Source organism: Colletotrichum higginsianum, assembly GCF_001672515.1.
Source record: "Colletotrichum higginsianum IMI 349063 chromosome 7 map unlocalized unitig_7, whole genome shotgun sequence".
Classification (NCBI taxonomy): domain Eukaryota; kingdom Fungi; phylum Ascomycota; class Sordariomycetes; order Glomerellales; family Glomerellaceae; genus Colletotrichum; species Colletotrichum higginsianum.
In genome coordinates, this window is record NW_017263917.1 from 1,648,311 (window position 1) to 1,668,278 (window position 19,968).

Sequence of the window (19,968 nt, forward strand, 5' to 3'; positions counted from 1 at the left end):
GCGAGCGCTAGATATAGAGTTGGGCAAGTCAGGGAGGGGATCAGACCAGCGAAATGCCTTACAGACTTTAAAGGTGCTGGGCAGGTACGGGTACAGAGTACGCATACCGTAAAGCTACCGGCTAGGTACAGACTACAGAAGGGAGGAGGAATCGCAATCAATATTCTCCAAGACGATTTCCGATGGGAGGCGTGGAAAAAGGCCGGCAAAAAGAGCACCAATCGCAAGGACCAGCCAGCCAGCCAGCCTATTGAATAATGGAACCTGGGCGGGCCCAGGCCGGGGGCCCGCCTGAACCGGACAATCCCTGGCCAAAGGAAACCGACCAGTCCCCATCCTGAATCTTCGGTGTCTGCCTCCCCCCTCCCCCCGGCGAAGCAGTGGCTGGCAACTATACCTGGCGGGAGTCCAATTCCCTCTGCAATAGCGCACTCGTTTCGTGCCGGCTGCGGTACTGTCCTATGGTCCTGTGGTCCTGGGCTACCCCCTGTGTCAGGCGGTGCACTGCCCCAGGACCACTGGATAGGCGGATGGTGGTGGAAGAAGGGTGGACGGGAAGAAGGGAAGGGGGTGGGCTGGAGGCGACACTGGACAGAAACAGCGAGACCCAGCGGTCCCAATGGGGCCTAGACGAGACCGACCACCACCAGTACAGTGGGAGTGAGCGAGCCGCGCCCGCGCCCGCGCCCACGCCCACGCCCACGTTCATCGAACCAACGAGCGGGGGCCATGGGAAGGTGTCAAGGCCGTCCGGAAAGCCGCCTGCCCACATTACTAACTCGGTTCGACCCTCACCTCACCTTACCTCACCTACCTACCTACCTAACTACCCTACAATCCCCTTCCATACCATTATCTCCGTCACTTGCCTACCTACCCTACCCATTCACCTCTGCCTTCACCCGACCTTGCTACACCACCCTACTCCTTTGTTTCTTTTTTGACGCTACTTACACTCCCGCATCCAGCCAGTCTCAACGTTCCTCCCAACTCAACTTTCACCTCCACCTCGCGTCCGATCTGCTGCCGCTCTCCGCATCTCCCTTCCAACGCTGCTCTCTATCTCTCCGACATCATCGGCCCCCCTTTGCTTCTCCCGCAATTGTCCAGTCAGCCATGGCATCGGTCGCTTGATTGCGCACCCCCGAGATTTCGAAATGCCTGCCAGCCGAACCCACCAGAATGGCGCCGCCCAGTTCAATCAGAAGCTGAAGAACCTCTTCCGCATCAACCTCAACAGCGGCGCCGACCGAGACCGGGAGAAGTCCTCCGCCGCCCACCTCCAATCCTCCACAGATGCATCTCCCGCCCGCCCAGAGGCCCGGAGCAAGTTCGGCAGCAGCTTCTTCAAAGGCACTGTTGGCCGATTGAGGACAAACACCACCGCCAGCGAAGGCAATCCCCTCGACGAGGCTCTCAGTCCGACCGCCCACGCGAACCCGTACTTTGTTCATCAGGGCCAGCCGGGCCTCCGCCACCACAACAACGAATCCGTGCCCCCAAGTCCTCCAGATACCCCCAACTTCAAGATTCAAGGTCCTGATGGCGGCCCGGAACAGCAGACCACGAGCGCCGGCAGGGAGGAATTGGCTCGGAAACTTAGGAGGGTTGCCAGCGCCCCCAATGCTCAGGGCTTGTTCTCCAAGGGAAAGGGCAGCGCCGAGCGTCCGGCCACCGCCGAGCTGAGCAAGGATCCGCTGGTGCTCGACAAGGACTCAGGCACCCTCGAGATGGTTGATCCGTCCAAGGTTAACGGTTCTGCCGGACATGGCCTTGGCGTCCCTGACAAGGACGTTCTCGGCAACCTGCCGCCCCCGAATCGCAACAGCCTCGCCTTCAGGAGGACATACAGCTCCAACTCGATCAAGGTTCGCGACGTCGAGGTCGGCCCCCAGAGTTTCGACAAGATCAAGTTGATTGGTAAGGGAGACGTTGGCAAGGTCTATCTGGTCCGCGAGAAGAAGAGCAGCCGGCTCTACGCTATGAAAGGTACCGTCATTCCCCCTGACTTTCCCTTCTCTGCTTCCTACCGCGATACTGACTCGTTGATGTAGTGTTGAGCAAGAAGGAAATGATTAAGCGGAACAAGATCAAACGTGCACTCGCCGAGCAAGAAATCCTGGCCACGAGTAACCATCCGTTCATCGTTACGCTTTACCACTCGTTCCAGTCTGAGGACTACCTGTACTTGTGCATGGAATATTGCAGTGGTGGAGAGTTCTTCCGGGCGCTGCAGACTCGCCCTGGCAAGTGCATCCCCGAGGAGGACGCGCGATTCTACGCCGCCGAGGTCACTGCGGCCTTGGAATATCTGCATCTGATGGGTTTCATCTATCGCGACTTGAAGCCAGAGAGTGAGTCTTCTAGGCCATATGACGGTGCTTACCAATCGGCTGCTGACATATTGGACAGACATCCTGCTCCACCAGTCGGGCCACATTATGCTTTCGGACTTTGACTTGTCTAAGCAATCTGACCTCGGTGGAAAGCCCACCATGATTGTCGGCAAGACGGGTACCAGCACCACGTCATTGCACATCGACACCCGATCATGTATCGCCAACTTCCGCACCAATTCATTCGTCGGCACAGAAGAGTACATCGCACCGGAGGTCATTAAGGGTAGCGGCCACACTAGTGCGGTGGACTGGTGGACCCTGGGTATCTTGATTTACGAGATGCTCTACGGCACTACCCCCTTCAAGGGCAAGAACCGGAACGCGACTTTTGCAAACATCCTGAGAGAAGACATTCCCTTTCCCGACCATGCGGGGGCACCGCAATTATCCAAGTAAGCCTTGCATTCTAAATCGGTCGAGCAACAAATATTAACGAGTCGTAGCCTTTGCAAGTCCCTGATTCGCAAACTTCTCATCAAGGACGAGAACCGGAGATTAGGCGCCAAGGCCGGCGCCTCGGATATCAAAGCGCACCCCTTCTTCAAGACGACCCAATGGGCTTTGATTCGTCACATGAAGCCGCCCATTGTTCCCGTCACAGGGCGCGGCATCGATACTGTCAATTTCCGCAACGTCAAGGAAAGCGAAAGCATAGATCTCAGCGGCTCCCACCCAATGCAAGCCAGCCTGAAGGGGGTTCCCCTGGATAGCGGCCTGGCGACTCCTGGCGGTGAGGTTGCTGTGGACCCCTTTGAGGAATTCAACAGCGTTACCTTACACCATGACGGCGACGACGACCATCACCACTCGCAGCAGAACGGCCAATATCAACACCACTCATGATTCTCGGCGGCGGTTCATCGGTTATGCGGTGTTTATGGCCCTTTGCCGACAGGCTTTAAAATGATTCGTGACTGCCCGGGGATCGTTCAAGAAGAAGTGACAACTTTCTTCAGAGTGTAAGAGTTACGGTTTTTGGACCGACGGTACCTACAGCCACGGACTATCATTTACAAGCGACGAAATTGGAAGAGACACACGATAGTTTACGAGACGCGCGAAGAGGAGAGCGAGCGAACGAACGAACAAAAATCCCGAGTATGGGAGTCGAGGAACCATTTGGCTTACACAAACGTTCCACAACCCCTCGCGGTGTCTCCCCCTTTGGGATTCTCACGAAAAAGATCAACCAGCAGCATATGGTCTCTGTGCCTTCATTATTGGGAGTTTCTTGCTGTTTATTTTCGTCTTGCTTTGACTTGTCCTTTGTATTTCGTCTCTTTACCACGGGAACCCCAGGCGTTTTTGAGTTTGGGAAACGAAATTTTTGTTTCTTTACAAAGAGGGAATGACAGGGGAAGAGTGCGCGCAGAGTGAGGGTTGAGGAAGAAGAATTGTCGAAGGCTTCTGTGCGAGTGTTTTCTCGGACCGTTTGCGGTGGTTGACTGAAAAAATAAACCCATCCCCTGAGCAAGGGGGGTGTGCTCAAATATCTTGGCTTTGCCGTCATTGACAGTCCAAAAGAAACGTATAAAAAAAGCTTGACAAGAACCCATGCGGAATATTGTTCGTCACTCGCCCCGGACCGTTGCGAGGCACGGCATTAATCGTGGTGTGTTGCGCGGTCGGCTAGGATGAGAGAATATGCGAGTCTATCTCTTCGCTCATCACGCTCATCAAGCAGGCCAAGGATTGTAATTCAAATCCCATCAAGGCAGCAAATTCATCTCTCATTCGCAAGCAAACCACATTTCACAATAAGCCGGGGTGGAGGGCTGTTCTTCTGAGTAGATGCCTCGCTCGAGGGGGCATGTTTCTGTTATTCGCTTCCCAGAACAAAGAACGCCCTTCTTTCCTTCTTTCTTTCTTTCGGTTTGCGCAAGTAGGGGTCTCTTTTCATTACCCCTCCCATACCGACCCGTCGCAGTCACCAGTTTGATACAAAAATAACACACACGTGGGCTGGCGCATTTCGCCCAAGAGAGCCATTAGTCGGCGGTAATCCCGTCGAAACGAAATACCACAACGTTTTCTAAAGCTTCGCCTTGGCGGGCTGTTGCTTCGACGCAGCCGTTGCCTCCTCGTTGAGGTTAACCTCGCCTGTCTTTTCGCCGTTCCCAAAAAAGATGACCTGCACGGTCAAGTCGTCCCTGTTTTCGGTTCACGTCAGCTTCTTGATACATGTCCGATCCCTTGACGTTGCGCCTGACTCACCTGTAACGTCTGGAGAATGGGGACGGCAGAGTCAGCAGAGCGGAGACTTGCTCCTCGTTCTTGCCACCGAGGGCGTTGCGGACTAGATGCGTAGCCACATTTTTATCCTTGACGACGAACCGCTCCGGAGCGTCGGGTGAGATGCCCCACTGCTGCAGACGAATGGGCGTCTTTTGGCCGTCGATGCTCTTGTCGCTCGCCTGCTCGACGGGCAAGGTGGACTGCTTAGATCCGAAGAGCTTAGACCAGGTCGAGTCGAACTGCGAGGAGCCGCTGGCCTGGCTCTCGATCCACTTGCCGACAAGACCTACGACCTCCTCATTGGTCAACATCTCCCACAAGCCATCGGTGGCCATGACCACAAAGTCTCCGTTCTCGGGCTCGATCTTGGTCGTCGTAACGACGGGCTCGGCCGTGACGTACGGGGGCGTCTTGAGGAGGGGAGAGGCGGAGCGGGCAAAGAAGGATTCCCGGAGTCTGTTAGTGATCTCACGGCTCCACTTGTAGCTCGCGTCGCCGAAGGCGCGGGTTGGTTCCAAACCGCCAAGGACTCGGCCGTTGTGCACGACTCGGTCCTCACCAGGGTGGAGCTTGCGCAAGCGGGCGGCCTCGTCTGGGTTACCGCCCGTCTGGTCTACCGACAGAGCGGTAGCGGTCCATTTGCCCGACGCGGATCGACGGCCGAGGACAGCGCGCGAGTCGCCAGTGCAAGCAACCCGCAGAAGCTTCGATCTGCTGTCGTAGAAGGACAGGAGGGCGCAGGAGCCGGACAGAGCGGGGGCAAGAAGTTCCGCGGCCATGGTCTTGGAGCCGGCCTTGAGGACCCTCTCGACGCTCTGATTGACAATCTCATCGTCGAGACGGGTGAAGCCGGACTTGATGGCAGCATCAATGGCATCAGCTGCCGGCGACAGGTCAGCGGAAGATTGGTAGGTGTTGTTGAGCTCCTTGGCAACAGAGGCGATCAGAGTCTGGCGCAGCTTCGCCGAGGTGGTCCAGCCACTGTCATGCGTTAGTTTACATACTCAAAGCGCTGGGTTCAACGACGAAAACTCACGCATGGCCGTCAAATACACCCCAGAACATCCAGTCGCTGCTGTTGCCCGTGACGCCGGCGGCCTTGTTAGGCACTTCGACAATCTTCTCGGCATGGTCATCCTCGATAGGGTCGTTGCTAGGAAGCTGGACAAGGTCGTAGCGCAGAACACCCTGGCCTCTGTTGACGAGGAAGGACTGCTCCGTCTTGCGCAACTTCTGAGTAGCCTGCTCGGGGGTCAACATCTCAATGACCTTGCGGCCGTCGTCGCTGGTGGTTTTGGAGATGGGACCCTCTCCGACAAAGGTTCCGGTGTGCAGCTGATCAGCGCCTACAACGAGAACAGCGCGGGTCGGGGCAGCATCGCCGCCGGCGGTTGCGCCAGTGGTGAAGCTCCTCGTCAAGCTCTGGGACTTGTCGATACTGGGGCCGTTGTACGAGTACCAGGCGCCGTAGCCGACGAGTGTGGACACGAGAGCAACGGAGAAGCGGCGGATGTACATGGAGGACTTTAGCGGCTGGACAGCATGCTCGGGTTTGTGGTGAGGCTGGTTCGTAGAGGAGGAGGAGGAAGAGGAGGAAGATGAGTATCGCAGGCCGTGGCGGGTCGCGAAGGACGAGGGGGTGGTGGAGAGGTTATGTTCGAAGAGGCCCCGTCGGGTGTTGCGTGCGAAGCTACGAGCCGTACATCGATAGGTTGTCCGCAAAGCCCTTACTGCTGCGCGATGCATTTGGGGCAGCGAGATGACGGTAAGAGAATGGCGGTTGGACTGGAAGGCGGCCCGAGTCCAATGGAGAGTCTAGAGAGCGTCGTGAGAGGGTTTGAGGAGTGGAAGCTGCGCCGTAGGTCCAGGGGTCGGTGGATTGGGAAGTTGAGGGTGGGTTGCGCCAAGGTGCCGTGTCGTGCCTCAGGCTTCGGACGGGCGTATGTAGTCTGGGGAAAAGATGGGCGCAGTCGATGATTGCGGGCTCACAGACGGCAGCAGCGCTGTAGTGACCGCTGGGTGTCGCGTGCGTCAGTGCAGGTGTGGTAGCCGCCTGCAGATTGTATTTAGTGGTGACAGATTAGCAGTTGCCAGAGGAGCAAGTCGGCCAGAGAGGACTACCGAAACCACGGGACTAAAGACAAGAGATGTGCCCGTCGGATGTTTCAGGGATCCGTTCTGCTTTTATTTGCGGGCAGCAGGAGCTCTTTTGGTGTCACCTGCCCGTGACAGGACAAAGGAAAACCAAGTGAGTCTGAAGGTTCTCACCAAACACCTGAGCAGTTGCTTTTCGGTACTTGTTCCTTAGGGAGGCCCCCGGGATTCGATTCCGCCAGTGAGCGTTGAGGCAAGATAACTTATCGTGTCGTTCTGCCGGTCGGCCCCCGCTTATCTATGCTGCACTGCACGACGGGAACGGTCTTCAAAACGGGTCCACCAAACCCCAGATCTGTCCATCACCACGGCGTTGGCTTGCTTGACTTGACTCGTAGATCCTAAGATTCTCGATCCCCTCAAAGAAGGTATGGGGCAGCTGATGTCAAGCCCGGCGTATTAGCCATGTCGGCATTTATGCATAATCCGGGATTTCTTGAACCAGCGTACAGGGCCCAACCCCGGCCGATCCAGAAGAAATTTGACCTTGTATGCATCGAGGAGTGGGGATTTCTCTCTCTAGCCCTCAGGCAAAATCCTCTAGTTTTCTTCTTGTGTTGGACAGCCTTTCATCTCTCTCTGTTTCTCTTATCTCGCTTTCCTGATCTACCATCCAGCACCAGTACATCAGAGTTACCGTTGCTTGGATGCCCCTTGACTTCGAACTGCGTCAGGACGAGACTTGCCGCTTCTCTTGGCCGTGTGCTGCTCACCGGCAATCTGTCTGCTCGCCAAGCCACTGGTCCTCGGATGCCGCAACGCTGTGCTGCCTTCAGTATACGGCCTAGGGACCTCCCTGCATGCCCGGATGCCAGACTGGTTTAGGTGTTGGGCCTGGACTCGGTTTGAGTCGGACACCATCTGGAGACGATAAGTAGCTTTGGTGAGCTGGTAGGGCGGGTGGCAACTCGCCGAATGAGACTCGGTATCGGGCGAAACTGAATGGACTTTTGTCCTCATGGGAATGAGCAAGAGAACATATCGGATTGGAACATGGGAAACCGCGGACCCGGCCAAGCCCGTGAAGGAAACACTCCTCTCCGAAGCAGAGCGTTGATATTCGTGTCAGAGATATCTTGGGCGTTATGAGAACAGCCTTTATTGCCAACTATTGACCCATCATATCTTTTTTTTCCAGGACACATCATGAGTCCTGGCAGCACGTAATCTGCAATTGCAAGCAACTGCAAGCAGTGTAACTCACTTGTTAAGCAGGAAATATCTCTCGTAGATAGATGCGTGCAACGCCGCTCAAGATGTTGAAGCAAGCAACCGGCCCGAAGTCGAAAGGCTGCGACCTTCCGACTGGGTACCTTAGTCCACTCCCTCTATCAGTCAAGTTGCGTAGGATAGGGACACGCTGTCTTACGGGACTACTCTCATTTGCGACATGTTCTTCATCAGTCATGTCACCCTAGGAGACACGTGGGGAACACAGATACCTGGCGACCCTGTTACACTCGCTCGTACCAAACCGCAATCGTAGCGTCAGGGTATGCTTGATCTTTATGCTACACAGTCAGGACGTACACGACGATTCACAAACACACAAGGCCTCTATCACTTCAACAACCAACTACTCTTAGTTCTCTCCTGATCCAGATCGATGACCTTTGAACCGAGACTGATGGCCACGGTGTCAGAAAAATTCGATAAAGGCAGCCGTAAAGCTATATCAAGACGAATACATACTGGATCGACAATATCTACGCTTTCATGTCTCGGTAAACCCAAAGTAAGGAGCCGCTGCTGCACAACAGTGGTCCAAAAAGCTAGGCCAGGAGGAAGAGAAAGTTGGATTAGTTGGGGTATTGTACGATCGAGGCAACCATGTCTTCGACCATGGACGTGTCTGAGCTATCGTCATGTGGTGTTTTGTTGCGGTGATGAACGAGCTCACTAATCCCCTCGTGTAACCTACATTACATGGTTTTACTCTTCTGTCCATTTGCATTTTGCCATACCACTTCTCCGGGTAAAAGCCAGTTCAATGAGCAAAAATACGGCCAAGGGACAAACCGCCTTCATTCCACGTCCGTAATTTCGTGCAAAATCTCCTCTAGCGAACTCCTTCACAGCGCATTCGCCGTCATTTCTAGGTCGTCCGGGACCTCCCAGCCATGAGCGTTGGCGGAGCGCTTGTACGCTTCAATAGCCTCGTAGATGTTGTAGTCGTTTACGTCGCCCTTTTTGTTGCCTATAAGTCGTGCCGGAAAGGGATCGAGGCTACACATGGCCATGTGCACTTGGAGCAGAACGCTCTCCATGCTACTGGCGGGACTCCAGCCGCTGTTGGTGAGAAGCTCCATGCACATGGCACCACCACCCGTGACGTGTCCGCCACCCCCTTCTGAGAACGGAACAAAGCGAGGACGAATGACGCGGACGAAGGGGGGAGACATCGGGAAATGACGACCGAAGCGGATCTCGACAACAACGCTGGAGACACCCTGACGATGCATGTCTTGCGCGAGAGGAAGAGACTTCTCAAAACTGTGGAGCTCTACAATCCACTGGAACATGTTCGTGATGTTTTCGAAGTCGATGTACCAGCCGAGCTGGTGAAAAGGTGTGTTGGCTTGCAACTTTTGCAACTTGCTGAGCTCCGCGCCCACGAACTTTCTTCCTTGGTCGGAGGCCCAGCTGGGAGGAGGAAGTTGGGGCAGCAGCTCATAATCAAGAGCGCCCGGAACGAAGTCCGTTTTGTTAGGGTCAGAGTCTTTGGCCGTCTTTCCATTCTCTTCATCAATTTCTCCGTTCTCTCGAAGCTCTATCATCAAGTCGAAGTCGTCTGGCTCATTATCAAGCTCGTTGTCCGCCAACCTAGTCGACTGGGACAGCGAAGACCCATAGGGAGCTGATGTCTGACGCCATCTTGGAAGCGCAGCCACGGGGACCTTCCCAGCAATGTTTCCCATACCCGTGATTTGTCGAGCAGGGTCCTGGGGGACATAGTCGGTCTCGGAAGTAGAGCCCGAATTCCGGGGCTGTGGTCCGGCCGAATGATTCCGTTGGACTATGAGGTAGCGGCATTGAATCCAGTCTACCTTATCAACCACATAGTATGGTTCGATGGACTTGAACTGGACCGGGCGGTTGATGATCTCGCAAAGACTGATGGCTGCGAGCAGGTTGAGCTCCGATCCGACCCAGCATGATCTACCGTTTCTGCAGTATCCCTGGCTTACTGAGAAATCGCGGGCGAAGTAAACGCCATGGCCGTAAGCGCGGCCGTTGAGGGTATCCTTGAAGTCCAAACCAGTTCTGATAATGCTGTGCCAGTTCCCAAGCTGACTGCCGTGCCAGGCAAAAAGCGTCGGGTAAGGATGGTTTCCCTGGTACTCCAGCTCCTCCTTGAAACGATTCTCCTTTTCGGGTGATCCCTGCGCAAAGCGGAACTGCATCCAGTCGTCAGCCATTCCAACGAAGCGCTCACGTTGTCGAGAGTTAGTTCCTGAGATTCCACCAATGTCAAGGTCCGCTGGTTGATCAATTTGTACGATGAATGATCGATTCGAGGCAACGATCCACCGGAGCAATGCAAGAGCGGATCGCGAGACATTGCGGCAATCGGCCAACGTTGATCCCTTGTGGCTCAAAAGGTAATCGCGCAACGTTCTGATCGAAGGAATGGTTTGCACGAGAACCAGCAAAGCTTCGCGTTGGTAGTATGATTCCAGGTCGTCGAGGTCGTATTCGTAGAGGAATAACCCAGCCTCGCCCTTTTCGTCATCGAATGTTACCTCAGGCTTGTAATGAAATTCTTCAGTTGGCGATGAGGATGATCTTGAGGCAGGCCGGTAAGGATCCGGGGGGTTATTTGCATTTCCGGTAACTGACACGGTGCAATCAAATTTGACCACTCTGCCGCTGTCGTTGCCCTCACCATCACGGACAGAGTCCACGCTCTTGATGCGGCAATGATGCACGTCGTCCTTGCTCCCACAATCGGCCACCGTTGCGGATTTGACCAGAACAATCATGTCTCCAGGCTTCAGCGCCATGTCTTGTGTTTTGTGCAGGTCGAACTGTCCAGCCGAAATCTGTGCCAACACAGGAATAGCAGGCCGGACACGCCTAGTCTCTGGTTCTTGCTCAGACCGGAAGGCACCATTGACGGTCAACAATCCGTAGTTGTTCGCCGGGGTTGGGAAGATGTTGATGAGAGGCACCTTGATAGCCAAGCCCTGCGGCCATTCACGAATTCTAGAGGCCTGCAGAGCGGCGGCGCAAAAGCTGACCAGAAGGTCAACGACATACGGGCGAGCAATGATGTCGTGTTCAATGCTGGGGCCCAATCCCAAAGCCATGTACTGAAAGAGGCAAAGGGGCTCGCTGCAGACGTAGGGTTTGAGGGCGGCGAAGCCAGGATCAGTTTTCCGATGACAGACGAGGCAGTACTGGGTGCTTTTGACGAAGTACCGCAAGGAGAACTGCATTGCAATCAGAGGAGTACTGAGCTGCGCTTCTGGCAGAGGACCTGTAGCGCGAGGGCTGTGTCTGACGTAGTCCTTGTTGAGAAGCTCGGGGGCAGCTGTTGAAACTTGGGCTTCCGTGTCGTCAGCAAGATGGAATGACTGGCTTGGTCCCGATGCGAAAACGCGCATATGTCCATCTCTGGTCAGCTTCTCCAGCATTTCCGTGGCACTGTCCCAAGACACGCCATGATTCAGGCGAATCTTCAGCAGCGTTGCGAGTTGCCGGTTCATGAGGGTGTTGATCGAGTTTGAAATGGGCATCGAACAGAATGTTGAACCTTGAGACGTTTCGTCCACCAGGACATCTTCTGATGAGCAGCCTTTGGCATTGTTGAACTTTGGACTGAAAGCAGTCAAGGCAGAGGTGAGAGTGGGCTTGAAAGATGCGCATTTTCCGAAGCGAAACTGCATAGAAGCTGCATGGCCGGATGCGAGGTCTTTGAAGGTCTCCACACAAGGATATCTTGAGTCGTACCTGCATAGCAGAACGATGCAATCCGAAGAGCTTACCTCCCAAGCCTCGAGGGTATCCTCACTGAGACCTAGTTGGGCGACGGGGAGGGAGATAGCAAATATGCAACCGTCCTCACGTTCCGTGACCTTGGTCAGCAAGGCGACCTTGAAGCCAGCTTGCTTGGCTGTGCGAAGGTCTTCAATCAGGCGGCCGGTGACTTTGACCTGCTCTCTTGGGGTATTGGTGGGCGTTGGGGAGCGGGAGGCGGAGCCAAGCCCAAAAGCTATGTCGTCCTCGTAATCGTACTCATCGGCCTCACCCTCCGATTCAACATCAGTCATCTCGATGTCAGAATTGTCGTTGGTTTCCGAAGCTAGACTGCAGCTTGAGATGAGTTGCAAGGTGTTGAGGATGGACTTGCTCTGACTCAAGCTGGGGATTTCGTCGAAAAGGTCAGAGAGAGCAGTGGGGATTGAGTCGGCATCCGTGTAAGCCAGAAAACCAGAATTGTGCGGATATTCATCGATGTTCAGAGTGACGAGACGGATGACAACAGGCGAGGACAGGGCACCATCAGAGAAGACAAACTGGACTTGGCCGTCATCCTCTCCTTTGGTAACCCCGGATATGTGCGTGATGGTCTGTTGAGAAGCCTGAGCCAAGTCGCGGTTGAACTGGGCCCGAGTCATGGTGAAGAGCACTTGTGATACCGCCGAACGTTGATGAGAGCCTGAGAGCACTACCCATATAGTTTGCAGTGCTGATTTTAAAAGAAAAATTAGCGAGGATCTTCACGGAGGTTAACTCAATGCTGGCTGTGGTGCGAGAAAGAAAACGTCCAAAGAGGTTCAAATCCTGTTTTTTTTTTAGAACATCAAGACCATGGATAAGCGAAACTTACAGTGGATGTGTTGCGGAACTCCTAGGTCTTTCTAGTCAAGGGGAAAATATAGAAATGTCTGAAGAACAAGAGCTGGCATGTTCAGAATAACGCAAGGTTATTCAAGTGTGATTTAGTAGCTGTAAGTTTCGTTTGTTGTTCTCGTTTCGCTCTTGAAGAGGTGAGAAGGTTTGATGCAAGTTGGTGGATGAGATCAAAGGGAGGACAGATCTTAGGCCTCGACAACTCTGTCTGGCGCTTGATGAAACAGATAGGTTACTGGAAGGGCGAGAAAGTATGGGCAGACAGGTTGAAGATGCGAGAGAGGTGAGGTGTAGAAAGAAGAAGAGAGTGAGGGAAAAGTCACACAGGCAGTTGAGGCGGTTGGTCTTAGCGCAGGCAGGTGCCGGTGTGATGGAAGGTGGAAGGAGGAAGGAGGAAGGAGAAGAGGAGGGTGGTAAGAACCAGTAAGGTTAAGTCTAGGCAGGAAGGTAATTCTCAATCATTGCAAAGTCATCCTGAAATATTGAGCAAGACTACTCAGCTTCCATTTGTTGTTAGCAAGGAAGGCGGCGAACGTTTGAGGGTCAAAACCATGGGGAAAGCGTACTTACTTAAAACGTGGGTTATGTAAACCCAAGGTGCGGCGCAGTTGGCCAGGAGAGGGGAGAATAATCCCCATCCGTATGCAGCACACAAGGCAGCATGGGGGAGAAATAAGGTGGGTGGCAGCTTGGCCTCCACAAGTGCGTCTTACCAGTACTTTCAATCACATCTTTCTAAAGGAAAATTAAACAGCAGATAGCACACAACAAGTCGGGATGGCCCAAACATCTGCCTCTGCCACCTGTCCTTCTCTATTGTCCCTGCCTTGGGCTCTTGCGGCTACGAGGTTTATTCTATCGTCTGTTGTCAGCTTCCCTGAGCACTGGAAGAGAGACACCGAGTATGAACATGAGAGAGGGATGGTGCGGGAAGATTACGAGCAGGAGAACGAACAGCTTGCGCCCGCATAGTTTATCAGTCGCCCTTAGTACCTGCCTAGGAGAGGCAGAGATGAGCGACTTCGCGGCCAGCCGCCCTGTTGTGATTTTTGCTAACGTAAGGTTCCATTCTGTCAGGTAGGTAGGTAGGTCCGTCCTGCTGGTTCGGCCAGGCTGCCGTCCCCTGCTGCCTAACCCCCGGCAGCACGCGCTGTTGCCGACCTGTCCAACGACCAACGGCCGTACGTAACAACCGCGGAAAAAAATTAAATGATATTAGCGAGGCCTGATTGGGCAACTGCAGCAAACATAATCTCCTCCTTTGTCCAACATGGGCATAGATGAAGAAGTGCGGTTGATTTTCCGGGGACCTGGGAAATGGTCTGATCAATGCGGCGTTACATAAGCTTTGTCCCGGACGTCGCATCCGGGCCCGGCCCCACGCCGGCCTGCAAGGACACCCAGTCCTTCGAGACGTCAGTTTTCCTTGTGGACAGTGACACTTTCGTTTAGGCTTCACCATCCCTAAAAGACATGTCCCACCCACCTCGGAGTCCCTAGACCGATATCATCTAGACTGCCTTCATCCGGAACCTCTCCCCGTATGGACTCAACTGTACCGGCTTGCCGCCCATCCACCGATAATACCCGACGACCTTCTTCATTGCGCCGCCCCAGCCCAGCTGCCTCCGCTGCCACGCCTTCGGCCTCGACCCGTCTTTGCACTGCTGAACGAGCATTGTCGGGTTCACGGCCGAATCGGCCAAGACCTCCATGTCGCCCACGCCAGGATCCGGCATGTCGACGAACATTTCTGTTGTCAAACGCGACGGCCGGCGCACTCCTGTTTCTGACATGGACATGAACGCGACACCATGGCTGTGGTGTGGCGTTCCGGACGGGAAGATCGATTCGACCTTGTCAGCGGCTACCACCTCGAAGTAGACCTCGAGACAGCGCAGTTGGTCCAGGTAGATGATGAGCAGGCAAAGGATGGCAGCACCGACGGAGGCCACCCAGAAAATCCAGAATCGCGGCGAGTTCGGTGCATACTCTTCGTTCATGGAGAGGATAGCGGACACCACGGTGAATGGGAGAAGAATGCCTCCTAGATAAGTGACGCGATCGAGTGCTCGCTGATTCGCCTCCTTCTGATCCGGCCAGTGATCGCCGTCGTCCGCGCATGACCGACTGCTCTGTGCGGGAAGATTCATATCTCGTGTCTGCAATGCCGCCGTCGTCGGTTGTGTACGGGGCCACCCAGGGGTTTGTGGAATTGTCGACGTCTCAAGCCGTGAGATGGCTATGCGGCGTTGCAATCGGTCGAGAAGGCTACGCCAATCGGGTTGCCGCTCCTGGTTGTGAGCCAAATCCAGATTCTGCTCGAGAGACTCTGTCGCTTGCCAGTACAGAGATGAGTCGTGTAGAGAGCCCGACTGGGAGCACGGGGGGAGAGTCTCGAAGAAGTCCAGCCATTTGTCGTAGACGGCTTCGCGTAGGATATCGGGTAGGCTTTGCCTGACCACATTTGCTTGCCGGAACGTTCGCAAGAGGCTGTCTTCCAGACCTGGCAGCTCGTCTCCTTCTGCAATCAGGACATTCCACACGGAAGTCCCGTCCATTTGCGATTCGTCGATTTTTGACTGCCACGAGCGGGTAACAGAGAGTGGCCGCCGGGCCTTGTGGACTTGTGAGGAAGGATCATTCCATATCGGCCTATCCAGAAACAGGACTATAGACAGAAAGTCTGTTAGCACAAAAAAAATCTTGGTTCCCCTTCCATCCCCCCTTATTTTAGGTCCCGGGGGGTCATACCATCTGCCTTGCTACTCATCCATAGCGACGCATGACAGAACATGACAGCCTGTCCATCCCTCGACATCATGTGGAAGGGTGCTTCATCCATCACATCCACCAAGTCAGATTGTCTCGCAGACGGCTTATAACCAGGATCAGGCCCACAGTTTCCCCTGGCGGTCTTGACGAGCTCTGGGTATTCAAAGGATATGAAGCTCGAGCCGTCGTCGGGCCTCAATGGCCGATATCTTCGCCTCCCAGCATGCGCTTCGAGGAAAGCAGGGTCGACGCCCAGCGAGTCCCTCAACACCTGCACCAGGTCCAGCGGAAGCCCCTGGACGATGGTGAGCCGCCTGCGGCCAACTGCTTCTCTCAAAAGGTCGTCGGCGTGGTTGAGGAGTCGTTGCTTGCAATCGTTGGTCCCCCAATCGAGGACGTACGCCGACGATCCAGACTCGGGGAACCTGCTCATCAATGACGATCTGCGGACGAGTAGCGCCGGCGTGTTGGACCGCTTCGTCTGGTCGGCCATGTCGCTGGCGGTCAGTGGCGGCGATTGCTCGAAGTCCTTTGATAAAGCCATTTCGCCTTCGGATGAGAGAGGATGGGTCTCTTGTCGTTTCAAAGTGACCTTGCATCAATGTTCGTCAAACATCTCAGGCAGACCCGGAGCCCAGGCAAAAGAAACCCTTCAGCTATAAAAGAAATCACCTTAACCGATATGGCTGGCACTTGTCAGAGTAACTGTCAAGTGACCTGGGCTAATCTCTGGGATTGAGCGTCTAGCAGAGCTCTCACCTGTTCCTTAGCCTCGTCTAGTCCAACTCAGGCTTAAGGAGTTGGTGTCGGTCAGCCACGCAGTACTATGGCCGGCCGTCGTGAAATGATGGGGTGGTCTTCGTGTGCTCTAGTCTAGGCTTGGAACCATTCAGGAATATCAATGAGCTTGCCACGTCAAGCCAGCCCACAACATTCTCGGATACGAAACGTGATATTCACCGGGCGACTTCCATGACCTAGGTGCCGGTGCCGTCAATCCCGGGCGGCAACGAGCCGGAAGTCTACGGTTCCAATCCATGAGGAAGCGAATCTTCTGTCCAGCGAACACGCCTTGTGCAGCCTGTAAGATGAGAGTAGGATCCAGATACCCCTTTATTGGCACTCGGCAGGGTCCCTTGGAACGAATTACAAGATGAGGACTCGACTCGTCGAAGGACCAGCCAAATAGACCAAGTCCGTTAGGCGGGCTTTCTTAGCCCCCCCAACCCAGTCTCCTGGATGTTGGAAGTATGCACAGACGTCGCTGGGGTTGTTGTTCTCCTTTGTCGCAACAGAATGTCTTGGAAGATGGAGGCGTAGACGAACTTTGGGGCAAATCGATGCGTGGCCGACCTCGTGGGAGAAGCGCGGGGAGGCGCACAGGCCGCTTTGCCAACTGCCAACTGTAATCCATGTGCCGCCTCACCGAAAATGGCTTACCGAACACAGCAAGACCTGTGGTTTTATTTTTGGCGGGGTTCAAGCCACAACGCGTCCCACCGCGCCTCACCGAAACGACCTCCCGCCCGCTTGACTCTGTAATGTCAACACCACCAATCTAAACATCGCCCTGCCTAACCACCTAGTGTCGCCGACAATCCCAACAAGCACGACACTCGATCGCGCACGAAATACACACGCACAATGGAGCAGGGACGGGAATCAACACTGCTGCATTCGCAGCCGGAGCTGACGCCGCTGGAAGCCGAGGTCCTGGAGGAGTACGAGAAGCTGGCGGACAATATGAAAAAGGTTTGTCGCATGGCCGCCCCCCTCCATACCTCATTCGTTGTAACCAAAAGGGGAAGAAAGAAGGAGAAAAAAAGCTGACGCAGTGGGGAATGTTCGCAGCTCGCCTCTACACTGGAAGACCTCAGCAGCTCCCCGAGCACCGAGATCCTTGATGGCCTGCGTGAGCTGGAGCGCAAAACGAGCCTGGTCTTCACGCTCCTCAAGGCGAGCGTGTACAGCATAGTGCTGCAGCAGGAAATCGACTGGGGCGACCGGGCGGGGAGCCAAGGCGACGACCGGGAGGACGAGGAAGAGTGAGACGCATCGGGTCTTGGAGATGGAAGGCCGAGGCCACCAAGTTTGGTGACCTGCAACGACTGCAAAAATTGGGCGAGACGAGAGACAAAAACACTGGCAGACGACGAGATCATGAGCAGATGAGATACCCCATGAATTATCATCAAACATGGCACAACGGGGGAGCATGCCGATTTCCAGCGCTTTTGCACGTACACCACGACCAGAGTACACTCGATGGGGATAGGCTTATAGTGATTTGCGCTTTTTCGAACATTTACAGTGGTATACAAAGTGGTATACAGATTAATATACAGAGCCGCCGTAGTACACCTTCCTCACGTCGACTAGCTTCTTTCCGCGCCCAATGGCCATCTCCTCTGGATCCGGTTGGTTCATGAGGGCCTTGTGGACAGCATAGACAGTGTTGTAGGGGTTGTTGGAGCGGGGGATCGTGGCGGCCAGGTCATGAATTCCGGCGAGGCGGGCCATTTCAAATATCCTGTGGGAGACGCGGAGTCCGAAGCCTAGGGAGCATGTCAGTCTAGTGTTCGTATCGTGTTGCGACAAAGACGGGAGGAAGAACTTACCGGGGGGGCGCGAGGCAAGCTTCACAACGGTTCCCGAGATCTTGGCCTCGACGTTGCCGAAGATGGTGCGGTTTTCATACCGGCGAATGGGCTTCATGTTGCGGATGGCAAGAAGCGTGGCCGTCGCCGTGGCGATATGAAGGTCGGTGGACTTGGCCTCTCCCACACCCAGTCTACCGTCGCCGTTACCGGCCACGACGACAACAGAGGCGCTGCGGATCTTGCCCAAACGGGTCTGGTTGGAGACGCTACGGAGAACGACTCTCTTGGTGAGGACGGAGAGGATGTCGGTCATCTTCATGCCAGTGGCATTCTTGAGCTTCGCGAAACGGCCCGTGGGGTCGAGTCCGTCGTCCTCGGGGTCGTCGGGGGGCTTGTAGAGGCCCTTAACACCCTCGACCTTGCCAAGCTCGGCAGACAGAGCCGAGTTGCCGTGCTCGCCCTCGATAGCCTTCCACGAGTCGAGGCGGGACGGTTGGAGGGGGTTCTCGACAGTAGAGAGCGACTGTTCAAGCTCCTCGAAAAAGTGCTTGTCAATCAAATTCATCCAATCATTGTTTTCAATCCCCGCCTGCTTCGGCCCCCTCGGCCGCTTGCCTCCCAGTACGTCAGGGTCCTGGTCGATCAGGAACTTTCTGCGCAATTCAGGGTTCTGCTCGAGCTCATCCAACTCCTCCTCCGTGAAGTCGAGTTTGTCCGGGTTCGATTCCTTGACCTTGCGCAGCGCCCTGGCAAAGGCCCGGCCCATGGTGTCATGCATTTGAGTGTCGACCCGGTCCGCCATCTTCTCGATGTAGTTGTCGACCCACTCTCTCCTCGGGAGCCACTTCACTTCTTTGGGCTGCAGAGTCTTCTGGGGTTTCGCGTCGATAACAGGTCGGATTGTCGCAAAGTCCTCGACGTAGGGCTGCTTGTAGGGGTCCGTCCGTAACCGACCCTGGATCACCAGGTCTCTAGGGTCAATGGCCGCCTCGGCCGCCTCGAGAGCCTCCCACTGCTCGGGAGTGTACTTCTGCTTCAGGCTCGCCTTCTCTTCCTCTGTGTACTCGGGGAACTTGCGCTTCGCATACGAGTCGATCGCATCGGGGGTCGTGAGTCCCATCTTCTCGGCAGTGATATTGTTGAATCGTGACCGCCTCCGCCCCGACCGGCTAACGGAGCTGTGGAACAGACGGCAGGGCATGGCCGGCGTGCTCGAGACGGAGACGCATCTCGACAGGACGCTCCGCGCCGGGCGTACCGAGTTCATCGCTGCAGAGAGGGAGAGCGTCGTCTCTGCGCCAGAGTTCGTTGCCGGCAGCGCAGGGTGTGATGGTCGCCTTGAGGTGGGTGTGTAGTCGCGTGATGGGGGCTCTTTTGGTTGAGCTCAGGGTCGCGCCAGCTGGTCGACAATTTTTTTGGAAAGCTCAATTGGAACGGCCTGCACCGTACAATTTGCCTTAGGCCGATTCAGGCCACATCATTGGTTGGAGACACCCGGTCTTCTGCTGCCCCTGGCCCGTGCGGTTTGGCTCGGTAAAGATCATAGAGTCACCTGATCTCGGTGAGTGTTCAAGGTCTAATCATCTTACCGATAGTACCTTTCTTGGCAAACGATATGAGGTGGCTTACCTAATCTCAAACTGGCTCTAGGTACTTCGAGCGGCGATCTCCACAGCCAGCCAACCAGCCACATAGGTATGCTGAACTACTCTGTACCTAGGTAGACGATGATCACCTTTCCTATGCCGGCATCACCGTGGAAACACCACCCAAAAGCTCTTCTAATCGGAACACAGAATAGGACATAGGGCTCTTCGAAGTTGCTGCAGACTTAACGCCAAACACCACAAGTCGAGTTGAATATGCACAATCAAGTCGCCTTTCCCGTAACATGGTCTGGACCCCTTGCCCCGTGCCGAAGTAACCGCTGCAGCTCGTTCCTGCGCAGC

The 19,968-nt window shown here is 55.0% G+C and overlaps 6 protein-coding genes across 6 annotated transcripts; 2 read left to right on the forward strand and 4 right to left on the reverse strand.

Moving 5' to 3' along the window:
- Nucleotides 1–1,157: 1,157 nt before the first annotated feature.
- CH63R_10191 (Serine/threonine-protein kinase nrc-2) lies at nt 1,158–3,242 on the forward strand (the record flags this gene model as incomplete). Its single annotated transcript, XM_018305165.1, has 4 exons — nt 1,158–1,989; nt 2,055–2,354; nt 2,413–2,791; nt 2,843–3,242. 4 exons carry the CDS (start codon nt 1,158–1,160, stop codon nt 3,240–3,242), a joined length of 1,911 nt encoding a protein of 636 aa, XP_018154589.1.
- A 1,189-nt stretch (nt 3,243–4,431) lies between these two features.
- On the reverse strand, nt 4,432–6,380 carry CH63R_10192 (Protein phosphatase 2C; the record flags this gene model as incomplete). The annotated part of the gene is made up of 3 exons (XM_018305166.1): nt 4,432–4,549; nt 4,614–5,615; nt 5,671–6,380. The coding sequence occupies 3 exons, from the start codon at nt 6,378–6,380 to the stop codon at nt 4,432–4,434; spliced, it is 1,830 nt and encodes a 609-aa protein (XP_018154590.1).
- Nucleotides 6,381–8,860: 2,480 nt separating this feature from the next.
- On the reverse strand, nt 8,861–12,409 carry CH63R_10193 (polymerase; the record flags this gene model as incomplete). Its single annotated transcript, XM_018305167.1, has 1 exon — nt 8,861–12,409. The coding sequence occupies one exon, from the start codon at nt 12,407–12,409 to the stop codon at nt 8,861–8,863; it is 3,549 nt and encodes a 1,182-aa protein (XP_018154591.1).
- A 1,746-nt stretch (nt 12,410–14,155) lies between these two features.
- Nucleotides 14,156–15,963, reverse strand: CH63R_10194 (Cysteine protease; the record flags this gene model as incomplete). Its single annotated transcript, XM_018305168.1, has 2 exons — nt 14,156–15,315; nt 15,399–15,963. 2 exons carry the CDS (start codon nt 15,961–15,963, stop codon nt 14,156–14,158), a joined length of 1,725 nt encoding a protein of 574 aa, XP_018154592.1.
- Nucleotides 15,964–17,063: 1,100 nt separating this feature from the next.
- Nucleotides 17,064–17,468, forward strand: CH63R_10195 (DASH complex subunit Dad3; the record flags this gene model as incomplete). Its single annotated transcript, XM_018305169.1, has 2 exons — nt 17,064–17,171; nt 17,271–17,468. 2 exons carry the CDS (start codon nt 17,064–17,066, stop codon nt 17,466–17,468), a joined length of 306 nt encoding a protein of 101 aa, XP_018154593.1.
- A 285-nt stretch (nt 17,469–17,753) lies between these two features.
- On the reverse strand, nt 17,754–19,286 carry CH63R_10196 (37s ribosomal protein s5; the record flags this gene model as incomplete). The annotated part of the gene is made up of 2 exons (XM_018305170.1): nt 17,754–17,974; nt 18,038–19,286. The coding sequence occupies 2 exons, from the start codon at nt 19,284–19,286 to the stop codon at nt 17,754–17,756; spliced, it is 1,470 nt and encodes a 489-aa protein (XP_018154594.1).
- Nucleotides 19,287–19,968: the final 682 nt, after the last annotated feature.